Source organism: Meleagris gallopavo, chromosome 8 (genome assembly GCF_000146605.3).
Source record: "Meleagris gallopavo isolate NT-WF06-2002-E0010 breed Aviagen turkey brand Nicholas breeding stock chromosome 8, Turkey_5.1, whole genome shotgun sequence".
NCBI classification, from domain to species: Eukaryota; Metazoa; Chordata; class Aves; order Galliformes; family Phasianidae; genus Meleagris; species Meleagris gallopavo.
The window spans coordinates 21776552-21787677 of record NC_015018.2 but is presented as its reverse complement, the minus strand read 5'-3'; the positions used below and the strand labels follow the sequence as shown (position 1 = coordinate 21787677).

General features: G+C 56.0%; 2 protein-coding genes across 2 annotated transcripts; one reads left to right on the top strand and one right to left on the bottom strand.

The window, feature by feature from the left end:
- The first annotated feature begins 6 nt into the window (after window positions 1-6).
- LOC100549935 lies at window positions 7-9651 on the top strand. Its single transcript, XM_010714613.2, has 2 exons — window positions 7-51; window positions 1439-9651. Exon 2 carries the CDS (start codon window positions 1506-1508, stop codon window positions 5880-5882), a length of 4377 nt encoding a protein of 1458 aa, XP_010712915.1. The 5' UTR covers window positions 7-51; window positions 1439-1505; the 3' UTR covers window positions 5883-9651.
- Window positions 9575-11120, bottom strand: LOC116216895. The gene is made up of 2 exons (XM_031554470.1): window positions 10136-11120; window positions 9575-10006 (listed from the first exon to the last, which is right to left on the bottom strand). Exons 1-2 carry the CDS (start codon window positions 10823-10825, stop codon window positions 9584-9586), a joined length of 1113 nt encoding a protein of 370 aa, XP_031410330.1. The 5' UTR covers window positions 10826-11120; the 3' UTR covers window positions 9575-9583.
- Between the last annotated feature and the right edge of the window lie 6 nt (window positions 11121-11126).

Sequence of the window (11126 nt, the reverse complement as noted above, 5' to 3'; positions counted from 1 at the left end):
GATAAATGCAGGAAGATGGCTGCCACTGCGCAGAGCTGGGCTTCCGGGCAGGTAAGGGGAGACCTCCGCCCCAATGGAAGGGGCTGTGCGGGGCCCTCCTCTCCTTCCTGGGGGTAGGAGAAAGGCGTTGCCCCGTTGTTACCTGCAGGGCGAGGGGAGGAGCTGAGCCATGCAGGAATCCTCTCTGGGATAACCTTTCCATGCAGGGCTCTGGAGAAGGGCCAGGCTGTACCTGAGCGCTTTCATTTCTGTTCACCTTGGGTGGAACTGGCTGGGGCTGCTGGAGGGTGTTCGGCTGATTGCAGCGGGCTTGGTGATGGCCACACACTGTGTTCTGGGGTGCTGGGGCACATTTGCCAAGTGTAACCTGCTCAGCCATTCCAGGAGGTGTTGGAAAAACATTGCCTAAGAAACCGAGCTTGGAATTTAGGCACACTGGGACATGCAGGGCTGGCTAGCGGATTCTTGGAGCAGCATTTCTGGGCAAAGAGGAGGCCACGTGGCTGAACTCACAGTCCAGAGCAGCCCGTGGGACGCTTCCACTTGCTGAGTTTGGGAGCAGAGCCTAAGAGCCAGCACTTCCCCAAAAACTTCCTCCAGGTGCCACCCAGCAGTTGTGTGTGTGACTTGTGACTTGTGGCACTTCCCTGTGCAGGAGCTGTGAGTCATGCCAGGAGGGGAGCAGGGAGCAGCCTGCCCTCCTGGGACACAGCAAGGTTGTTCCACAGCTCTGCAGCTGTGCTGGTGTGGTCCTGTATGGGGCCAGCACTGAGCCCCGACTGCGGGAGTGATGGGAATGGGGCAGGATCTGCGTGTGCTGCTGCTGGGAGCAGGCATGGTTTTGGCACCACGCTCCTGACAAGTTCATGCAAACACTACGTAATTATCCCTTAGCCTCCCCACCGATGCATTCTAATTAATTGCTTCTGCTGAGCAGAGAAATGATAATCGTCTTGTTTAAGAGGTAGCTCGTGGCAGTGATCCTGTAGACAATGCTGCCCACCTTCCTGGGTGAGCACTGCAGGTGGGCAGAGTAAATTTACCAAATGGCAGTAAACCAAAGCACAGAGCAAATGGCAGGGCACAGCAGCACAGAAGGGTGTGTGGCCGCAGGCATGTCCTGCGTGCTGGGAGCCAAAATGTGTATGTGTAGATGTGTGCACTCGCACTGGTGTGTCCCGGAAGTGTTGGGCCTGTGCATATCACAAACCTGGTTCTGAGAAGTGCAGTTATGGTGCTCTAGCAGTCTGTGACAAACAAAATGCAATTCATATCCTGTGATGGGGGATGCCAGCCTCATGGCACCAGGGTGCTCGATCTCATCTGAGCATCCAGTGAGTGATGGGTCTGAGTGGGAGGAGGAGGGTGTTCCAGTTTTGCAGCATAAACTTTTGTTCCCAAGACGTGTTACTGACCGCTTTTCTCTTTGTCTCTCTAGTGAGGATGCAGCAGAGGCAGTAGCAATAGACTCTAACAATCAGCCCAAGTCTCCACTGGAAAAGTTTATGGTCAGACTGTGTACGCACCACCAGAAGCAGTTCATCCGTGTGCTAAACGACATATACACTGAAGTACAACCAGACTGTGAAGGCCAGCAGTCGTCTGAATCCGAAAGCATGGAGGCCTCCACTTGTGGCTCTGGTTGTAGCCAGCAAAGCACTGAAAACCAGGATAAGGGTGCTACGTGTACTGACCCAAGGCCCCTTTCTTCCTTGGAGCCAGGACAGCCAGGCACTGACAGCACAGGGCAGCCTGCAGAGCTGAAGCCCATGGACAGGGCAGAGAGCTCCAGCCCTGCTTTGAGGAGAGACTTCCCTGACCCCCCCAGCACGCGGCTGCGCTCTGCCAGCCCAAAGGACAGCTCCACTCAAGGATACCTCAGCACGTTGAACTCTTCCTCGTTGAATTTCCACCACGCCACAAAAAGCCTGGAGGGGCAAGCTGCTGTCCACGAACAAGATGCCGGCATCAGAAGGTGTGAGGACAGCAAAGAGCAGGGAGCAGGTAAGGCGCTAGTGGAAGGCTACATCTCTGTCAAAGTGGCCAATGTGAACGGCAGTGAGGACGGCCTGGACAGCTGTCTGGGCTCCCAGAAGAGCTCTTTCAGGGCTCTGCCGGAGGAGCCCTGGGACCCTGGCTTTGCTGTCAGCTCTCCTCGCCGTGCAGACAAAGAGAATGCGTTACAATGTGGCTCGAAAGCATCTTTGCACCAGGACCTCGATGTGAAAGAACAAGACACAAGACCAAAGCCAGACAACCACCTGCACGCTGTGGCCAAGGGCAAGGTAGGCTGCCACCTGCACCCGGCCGACAAGGGCCCACTTGACAAATCCAAAGAGGGCTGGCTGCCCGCCGGCACCACACCAACCTCCCACCGTGCCCCTGCTGGGCACCCCCGTGCCAAGGCAGCCTCCCTTCGGCCCTCCCGCAAGAGCAAAAAGGCCTCGGGGCTGCGGATTAATGACTACGACAACCAGTGCGACGTGGTCTACATCAGCCAGCCCATCACTGAGTGCCACTTTGAGAGCCAGCGCGCCGTGTCATCCCGCAGGACGGCACGGAAGAGCACGCGGGGGTATTTCTTCAATGGGGAGTGCTGTGAGCTGCCCACTGTCCGCACGCTGGTGAAAAGCTCGCGGGCAGAGGAGCGGGGCGGTGGCATGGCGCAGCGGACGCAGGCACTCGTAAGCACGAAGCCGACTCTGGTGCTTTCAGGGGGCAGCGCCACGGGGGCAGGACGGGATGGGGAGAAAAGGGTTTCGCTCCGGCTGCTGGCCAAAGGCACGCCAGCCAGCAGAGAGACGAAAAGCAGGGGTGAGCTGGGCTCCGTGCAGCGGGAGCTGCGGGATGTGCGGGTGCTGCGGTCACGGGAGGCCTCTGCAGCTGTGCCCCTGTTCTCACTCTCAGCACCGCCCAGCCCTCAGACGGAGGACAGCGCAGCTGGTTCTCCACCCCCGGGCTCCCCCTGTAGCCAAGGGGCTGGGGGCTTGGCTGCTCCGGAGGTTGGTGCGGCTCCCTCTGGGGATGGCAGCTCCAAGGACAGTGATGCTGTGTCAGCTGCAGGCTGTGCCGTCCTTCCCGCCACTGAAGCAGCCATCGGGGAGAAAGGTTCCCCAGATGTGGGTGTGCAAACTACTCCAGACCTCCCTGCCAGCCCAGAGCCGGGGTCCCCCATGCAGCTCTGCCCTGCTTTGGATGCGGCACCTGACGCTGACACCAGGGACCATGCAGTGCTCCCAGGCGCCAGCAGCACAGAGCCCTGTGGTGTGCATTCTGCAGAACCCTCTCCACGCTCTCCAGAGCTGCAGGCTCCTGAGCAGCCCCCTGCCACGGACGGCAGGAATTGTCCACCAGAGTCCCCTGCCACCTTGCAGAGCGTGGAGGTGAACAAAAGCACTGATACTATACCAGATGCCCAACTATCAGTTGTACCAGGTGACACCTCCCTTGAGCAAGAGGAGGCTGCACCAGCCAGCATAGCTCTCCCTGTGGACTTGGAAGGCGAGGCAGAGCAGAACAACAGCCTGGCAGGTGAAAAGGAGCCTGCTGAAGAGGAAACACTGCCTGAACCCGATGGCTTGGAAACAGCAGAGAAAGACTCCATCTCTTCCAAAGACAGCCTAGACAAGAAGCGAAAGAAAGGAAGGAGAACGCTTGTGGCATCTGACCGGCGTCTCCGAAGCCAGCAGTCTCAACCACCCATGGAGGGCAGCACTGAGGACACTGGTTCTTCCAGCCCTGTGCACCTTCCTGGCCTTCAGATCAAAGCCTCCAAGAGTCCGGGTGCTAAGCGGTTCAAGAGAGAAGGGAACCTGGATGGGACAACATCCGCACACCTCCCAAATGACTGCTTCCATAGTGTGCTGCTCCAACACAACGATGGGCTAAGCACCGGGCAGGATCTAGAAAGCACGGCTGAGGAGAACGGTGTCACCACCAGGCAGACCTATAAAAGCATCTTAGCAAAAGAAACTGCATCCGAGGGAGAAAATTCCCATAAAGACGACCCCACTGCTACAGGTGGCCAAAATCAACCAGGTGAGATGCTGGACATCTGTGTGCAGACTGATGCTGAGAAGAAAAGCATCCTCCTACCAGCAGAAAGCAGTGCGCCTGCAAGCAATGTGCAAGCAGAGGTGAAGCTGGGCAATGCTTGTGCAAAGGAGGAGAGCTCGGACAGTGCCATAGACACGGGGAAGCTGGAGCACTATGAGACGGTGAGCAGCCAGTCTCCGTGTCCCACCAGCAGAGGTGGAGGAAGCAAGCATCTCCCAGCGAAGGCTGCCAAGCACAAAAAGGTCACCCTGCAGTTTTACAACTTAAGACACACACCTGCAACAGCTGACACTGCAAAAAAGAGCTTGCCAGGGAAGGAGTCTATGCAGGCTGTCCCTAAAGCCAGGGACGAGTGCAGTTCAGGGAATGATGACGCCCTGGTGCTGGAGGATATGGATGCAGAAGACAGCAAGCCAAGGTTCATGGAGTGGTGCGCTGAAGAGGAGAACCAGGAGCTGATTGCTGAGTTCAATGCCCAGTACATGAAGGTGCAGAAGGGCTGGATCCAGCTGGAGAAGGAGGTGCAGCCAGCCCCCAAGGTGAAGAACAAAGCCGACAAGCTGAAGGAGATCTGGAAAAGCAAGAAAAGGACGCGGAAAAGCAGAGGGGCGCTGGAGGTTCAGAAGCTGTCTCCTGTCCAGATGCTGTTCATGAAGGCCTACAAGCTGTCCGACATCTGCCAGTGGTTCCTGGAGACCACCGAGACCCGCTCACTGGTGATCGTGAAGAAACTCAACACGCGTCTCCCAGGGGAGATCCCCCCCATCAAGGTTCCCATGCAGAAGTACTCCTCCTCTGGCCTCTACCCCAGCTCACTGCAGGCTGAGCGCTTGAAAAAACACTTGAAGAAATTCGCCGCCACTACGCCGGCCCGCAACAACCTGAAAAACCAAAAGCTGTGGGCTAAGATCCGCGAGAATGCCGACAAAGCTGAGGCAGAAGAGGGCAATGTGGCCGGCCAGCCTCCTCCGCCTGAAGCCAGCCCCGAGGAAATGAGCCAGGAGCGGGGTGCACAGCCCACCCCCAGCCTGCCCACCCAGGCCAGCACCCGCATCCTGCGCAAGTATTCCCAGCTGAGGGGCAAGCTGCGGGCCCAGCACCGTGCCACCCGCACCGACCGGCGTGGCGACGTGCCTGGTGAGCAACCGGGCCCCGAGGGCAAGACCAGCCGCAAGAGCCTGTGCATCAACCCGCTCATGTCCCCCAAGCTGGCCCTGCAGATCAAGGCGGATGCCTTCCCCACTAAATCACCCTCAGCAGATGGAGCGGGGAAAGGGCGGAAAGGGAAGAGTAAAGGCCAGGAGGAGCCCTCGCCCAGGGCTGAGCATCTCAGCAGGAAGAAGAGGACTCTGAAGGAGAGTGAGGTCACGCAGGAGCGGGCTGGCTCCTCGGGGAAGGACAAGGTGCCGGCCAAGAAGGCTGGAAAAGTAAAGCACTCAGAAGTGGGCACCAAGGCCCCTGCCACCCGCAAGCAGGTGGAGAGGAGCAGCAAGCTGGCCAAGAAGATGTCTTCAAAAGAGAAGAGAGCCCCGAAAAGGCAACTGGAGAAGGTGCGGCTGCCGGTGCGGAAGGGCAAGGAGAACACCAGCCGCCGTGCCGCACCGCCGCCCGGCCACGAGGAGCTGGGCCCATCCCCGCGGCACAGACCGCTGGGCGAGTCCTCGACGCGGGCACAGAAGATGGCCAACAAGAAGGCGGGCGGGGGGAAGGCCCTCCCCAGGGCTGTGAGGAAGGGGCAGGAAGGCAGCAGTTCGCAGGGCAAGAGGAAGCTGCGGGCGAAGGGGGACTGCTCGCACAGCAAGCGCTCGCGGCTGGATGCCAAGTAGCAACGCAGCGGTAGCCATGTACAGAACTCTTGTATAGTAGTAACCCTTACCATGCATTAACTAAAGCTGCTTTTATAAGCTGTAGCAAGCCTTTAAAATCCGCAGTTACAGGATCATGCCCGTGATGTTAGGCATCGGAAGCTGTGTCTGAGGCGGAGAAGAGGTCAGCCTGTCTGGCTCTGCTGTTCCGAAGGAAGTGTTTGCAGTTCCGATGGTCCTGGGGCTTTTGAACTCAGAACCAGGCAGTTTTAGTTAAAAGTACAGTGCCTTATTTATCACTTTAAAAATAAAATTAAGAAGCTCGTCTGTGTGATTTGGAGGCTTGCGTTTTATACTTGAGGCACAAGCACTTGTACTGTAGCAGAAAGAAAACCACCTTTGTGCACATGAAGTAGCTTTCGGCAGCCTTTCGGTGCACGCCAGCATTTCCCTTCCCTTCAGCGCCCTTCTGTCTGTCTGTGAGCGGCATTTCAAGCAAACCCAAACCCCTTTGCATCGGTGAGAGAGACGAAGGTGGATGGGACACGTGTCGGTTCTCCTGCAGCTGCCGGTGGCTCTCCAGGTACCCACACATGGATGTCACCCTGCGGCTCTGCCCCTACCCTGTTCCTTTGCACAGCTGCAGCTGATTTTCCCTATAGTTTGCATTCACTTTTGTACAAACACGCACCTTGCTGCTTGCAGGAATCCCAGTGTGAGCGTCCCGTGTAGGAAGCAGCAAGACTTTGGTTTGAAAACTTTCCCTCCCCTTTAAATCATGCAAAAGCGAGCTCTTTGAGCAGCAACAAAGTGATTAAATCTAGCCTGTCAGACCCTGTACAGATTAATACAGAGTTATCTATGACTTTAATTTTTACTGCATGTATTAAAGATGTCAAACATTCCATCAGGAAAGATTTAAAAGCATTTCAGGAGAGGCGCCGGTGGCAGCCGTAGCACTGCTCTGTACCTTCCCCACGGGTCTTCTCTCCACCTGCTCCTGCCTTTCCCTTCCCTTGGGCTGGGGTAGAAATGCAGGACCCCCTCCTCACATTCTGCATTTAATTTCTTTGACTTCAGGGGGCTGTCCCTTGCTGCCCTGTGTTGGGATGACAGCTCCAGATGTTGCTCCCCAGAGCTGTGCTGCAGCCTTAGCACATGTCGGTTGGGATGCTGGGCATCCCGTGGCATGGGAGGAATGTGAGTTGTCAGTTAGGCTGAAAGCTGAGGGCAGCCAGGTGATGGGGTGCCTGGTGAGGCAGCGGAGTGCTCTTCTGTTTTATTTAACAGTGACAGCTTTGGATTTCAGGAGGGGCTTTGTCTTTGGTGGGTAGAGTGTGGCCGCCACCTGTGGCCAAGTGACTGCGGCCAGCACTTGGGCATGGCCCTGCCCAGGTTAGGGTGGGCACGGCGGTGCTCTATGCGAGTTCTCTGCATCGTAGGTCAGCCAGGAATGCTCTCATCTCCAGAAAAACAGGGTGGCTTCCTGCTGGGAGGCATCTCCAGTTCTATGCTGCCACTCAGGAGGTGCCATCTCCTCATCTCCTGTGTGTGTTCTCATGCTGACACCAGTTGTAGCTCCTGGGTCTTGCAGCCGATGACACGTGCTTTTACCACATGCTTTGTGCTTGTGAGTGCTGTTTTGGGAAAGGACGGAGGGATGTTTTAGTTGGCTAGCAAATGAAAGGACCTGCATGTGAGGTAGCCACATGGCAGAGTGGCATCACCACCATTTCTTCATCAGTGCCCAGATTTGATTTTCTTCTCCCTCCCTTCCAGGCAGTGTTGCCTTGCTCCATTCCCCACTTACTCCCCGATGTCCTCCCTCCAGCCCCAGTGCTGTGCCCCCAGTGCTCCCCGATCACAGCAGTGCCGGCTGCTGCTGCCACCGCCGCCCTTTCAGCTTTCCTTGTTGGCTGACTTCTCATCCTACTCTCGGAGTTTACCTCCACCCCCGCTCCCTGCTCCGCGTATCATAGCGTCCGTTCCGCCCGTTCCTTTGCTTGGTGGTTGTGAAATGAATCCATCTGTTCTAAGATGTTCTCAGGAGTTTGTATTAAGATCACCCCTAGGCTTAGAGGAATCACGGTTTCCCCCCCCCCCCCAGACCCCCCAGGTTTGAGAGCACTTCCACCGGGCCGCGGGCAGCTGGCGTTTGATTCAGGGCACGTTGGCAGCTGTGAGATGGCCAGAGAGGGCACCGTGGTGGCCACTGTGGTGTCACCTGGCCCGCAGGCCACCTCGCTAGCCAATGTTTTCTAAGTCTGTTTGTAAGAGTACCTAATTTTAAAATGAAATGTGAATATATATTATGTGTAGGTGCCATGTAAGATAGTGTTGTGCTAGGCGGCAGGATGCTAACCTACTTTTTAAGCTTTTGGGGCAGGTAAAGACATTTTTTTTCTCTCTCTCTCAATTCTCACGGATTTAATATTGTAAATAGTCGGGTTTTTTATATTTATTTTGTGGGCTTTCCGTAGTTTCTTGTTCCGACTGGCGGCCGCTGTGGCTGCCTGATGGCGCAGGGGGACAGGGCAGCTGCGGGGTCCCGTCTCATCGGTGCCCAAGCATTAACTCTTCATCTCATTTCTGACGATGTCAGAGGGTGAGCGGGAGCTGGGAGGGAGAGGTGGGGGTCTCCATGGTAGGGGCACTGCCAGCAATAAGATTTTAGTAATAATGTCTTGAATGACGGGGGCTCAGCCCAGTGTGGGGTGCGGGTCTGGAGGAGCTGCCCCAGGGTTGTTCCAAGCGGCTGCTCTGAGCCCAAGGTGCCCACACAGCAGGGCAGAAGGGCAGCTGTCCGCAGCCAAGCTGGCCCTGTAAGGTCATTGCCTCTTTGCTTGCCCTTCCGCCATGTTTATTGGAGGGTTTGAGGTCGGTTGCCTGTTTGTGTGTGTTTTTCCTAAGCGTGTATGGCTTTTTTCTGTCTGTTTTTAACCCTGTTTCGCTGCACCCATCCCATAATGGGATCAGCCCTGCTGTTCGGTGACAGATCCCTCATTTCAGAGCATGGGATGGGAGTGAGTCAGAGGGGCTCACGAGAGCCCTTCACCTTTGGAACTGTGGTGTGGAAAAAGAAAGGAAAAAAAACAAAAGAAAGAAAAGCACCAACCCAACCAACCCAATATGTTTCTTTTTGTTCTTTCCAAGATGCTCAATGTTTGAATCTTAGTTCCGCCCCGATAGCAAATGTTTTCCCTTCCTTTGTGTCCACTTCCCTGGAAGGAGTTTTGTCGCTCTGTTCGTTTCTCTAGGATGAACTTTAGACACTGATCCGAACAGCCCTCCTGTCCGGTACTGTATGTCAGAGCCTGACCAATGTGAAATGTCAGAACGGTGTGCAGGGAGCACGGCCGCTCGCTCGGCTCCGTGCTGGGGGAAAGCAAAACGTCTGCTGTGAATCCTCGGTCGGAAAGGTGCAGAGGGGTTTCCATTAGATGATGTTTACATACCTCACCTGACGAACCTTTGAACGTGTATATAAAAAATGAAATAAAGTTATATTAAGTTGCTTTAAATCGATATGTATAGCTATAAGAGCTGGGTCATTTGAACTTTGGCAGTGTATCGACTCTCTCAATGTTGACATTTTGTGAACTCTGTGCTCCTGTCGTTTAGACTCTCGAGGAAGCTGTGTTCTTGTTCCAGGTAAAGCTCCCTGACTCAGATCTGAGCTCCTCACGGACTCCCACCGCCTTTTCTCCCTCTGTTGTTGATATTCACCTGATGATGAGCTTTCTAAAGGTCCGTATTTTATTGCAGCTTATTAAACGTTTCTTTGATATCAGAGCCGCTTTGCTGTGATAAATGGTGGGAGGGTGGGGGCGTGGATGGCACACGTGGGCCAGAGCAATGGGGCACAACCTCCCTCCAGCAGCGTTGGGTCCCCCCATTGCCCACGCCATCCCCACCCTGTGCCCCTCCGCATGTCCCCATAAAGACAATGCCGGGCCTCTGAATGAATCAATGTCATGTTCACGTGGAGGACAACATAGACAATACCGAACATCTCCTAAAACAACACAGCCTCTGCCGGCGGAGGGTGCCCTCCCCAGCCCAGCACAAACCGGCGGCTGCAACAGTGACACACACACACCGCGCGGGCCAGACAAAGCCACCGTCATGTTCCTGCCCAGTAGCATCTGTAAACAAAAAGAAAACAGCGTTTGTTGACCCCAAACATAGAAAAATACTATAACAAAATGAAATACAAATATATATTAGAATCTGTAAGTATTCTGTATAAAGAGATACTTTAGCGGTTAGCTTACAGCAAGAACAGAAACACAACACAACTGAGCCCCGGCCGGGGGCTGAATGAGAGCATCCCGCTGTGCTGTGCAGCACAGGGTGCTGGTGGCAGAGATGTCCCCATGGCGGTGGCATGTCCTGGGTGCGTGGGGACAGTGATGGCACCCACCAGCCGGCTGCACCCAGCGGGACGCGTTGAAGCACTGGTGTGATGTGATGGGGAGAGCTGCAGCCACAGCCCTGGGGGTGACACGGTGATTTGCCCCAGGTTGGCCCGTCACCCTCGGTCCTGGGTTGCCAATGGCCGGCACGTGGCGTGGTGCCCCTGCTGCCCTGCCAGCATGTCCCCCGGCACAGCGGTGTGGTGGGGCTGCAACCCAACAGCTCGGACCTGCTGGGACCTGTGCTGGACGCTGTGTTGCCTCCGGGATCTCCACCTTCAGCCGCTCCAGCATCCACCGGGCTGACAACATCGCAAACCTGTGCCCCAGCAGCCATCTAAGGGTCATCCTCTGGGAGGTTTCAGCACAACCACCCCCTGCACACAGCCCAGCAGGGAGAGGGGCCCCATCTCTGTGCACAGGGCAGGGCTGGCACTGCATGGTGACGCCGCTCCTGGCTCCAACCTGCTTGACCCAACATGTCCACAGTGCCGCTGAGCTGGCACCGTACACTGGCTGCAGGGGCTGCTGCAGCGGGGCCAGGGCCATTTGGAAAGGGGGACTTAGGGGTGCTGGGAACCAGGGGTGCCAGCATGGAGCTCAGCCCTCCTGGCACCCATGGCACACAAAGTACTGAAGTGCCAGGTCCAGGGTGTTAGGAAGGTCCCAGCTGGATGTGGGGCTGCCTGGGGGACACACAGTGAGGGCACACGTTCCCCTCAGTGATGAAGAAGGCAGAGATGAAGGGAGAGCAGGCGGAGGGACAGAGCAGCTCCCACATGAGACACACTTGTGTAGCTGCAAGTTCTTAAAAAAATCCTCTATCTACACACTTGTTTTGTGGGCTTTT

Bases quoted from the DNA above. Each gene is read 5' to 3' on its own strand.
- LOC116216895 (XM_031554470.1), bottom strand. From the start codon at position 10,825: ATGGCCCTGGCCCCGCTGCAGCAGCCCCTGCAGCCAGTGTACGGTGCC. The intron at 10,007-10,135 runs GTAAGCTAACCG...TTTTGTTTACAG, and splicing joins GTTGTGTTTCTGTTCTTGCT to ATGCTACTGGGCAGGAACAT.
- LOC100549935 (XM_010714613.2), top strand. From the start codon at position 1,506: ATGGTCAGACTGTGTACGCACCACCAGAAGCAGTTCATCCGTGTGCTA.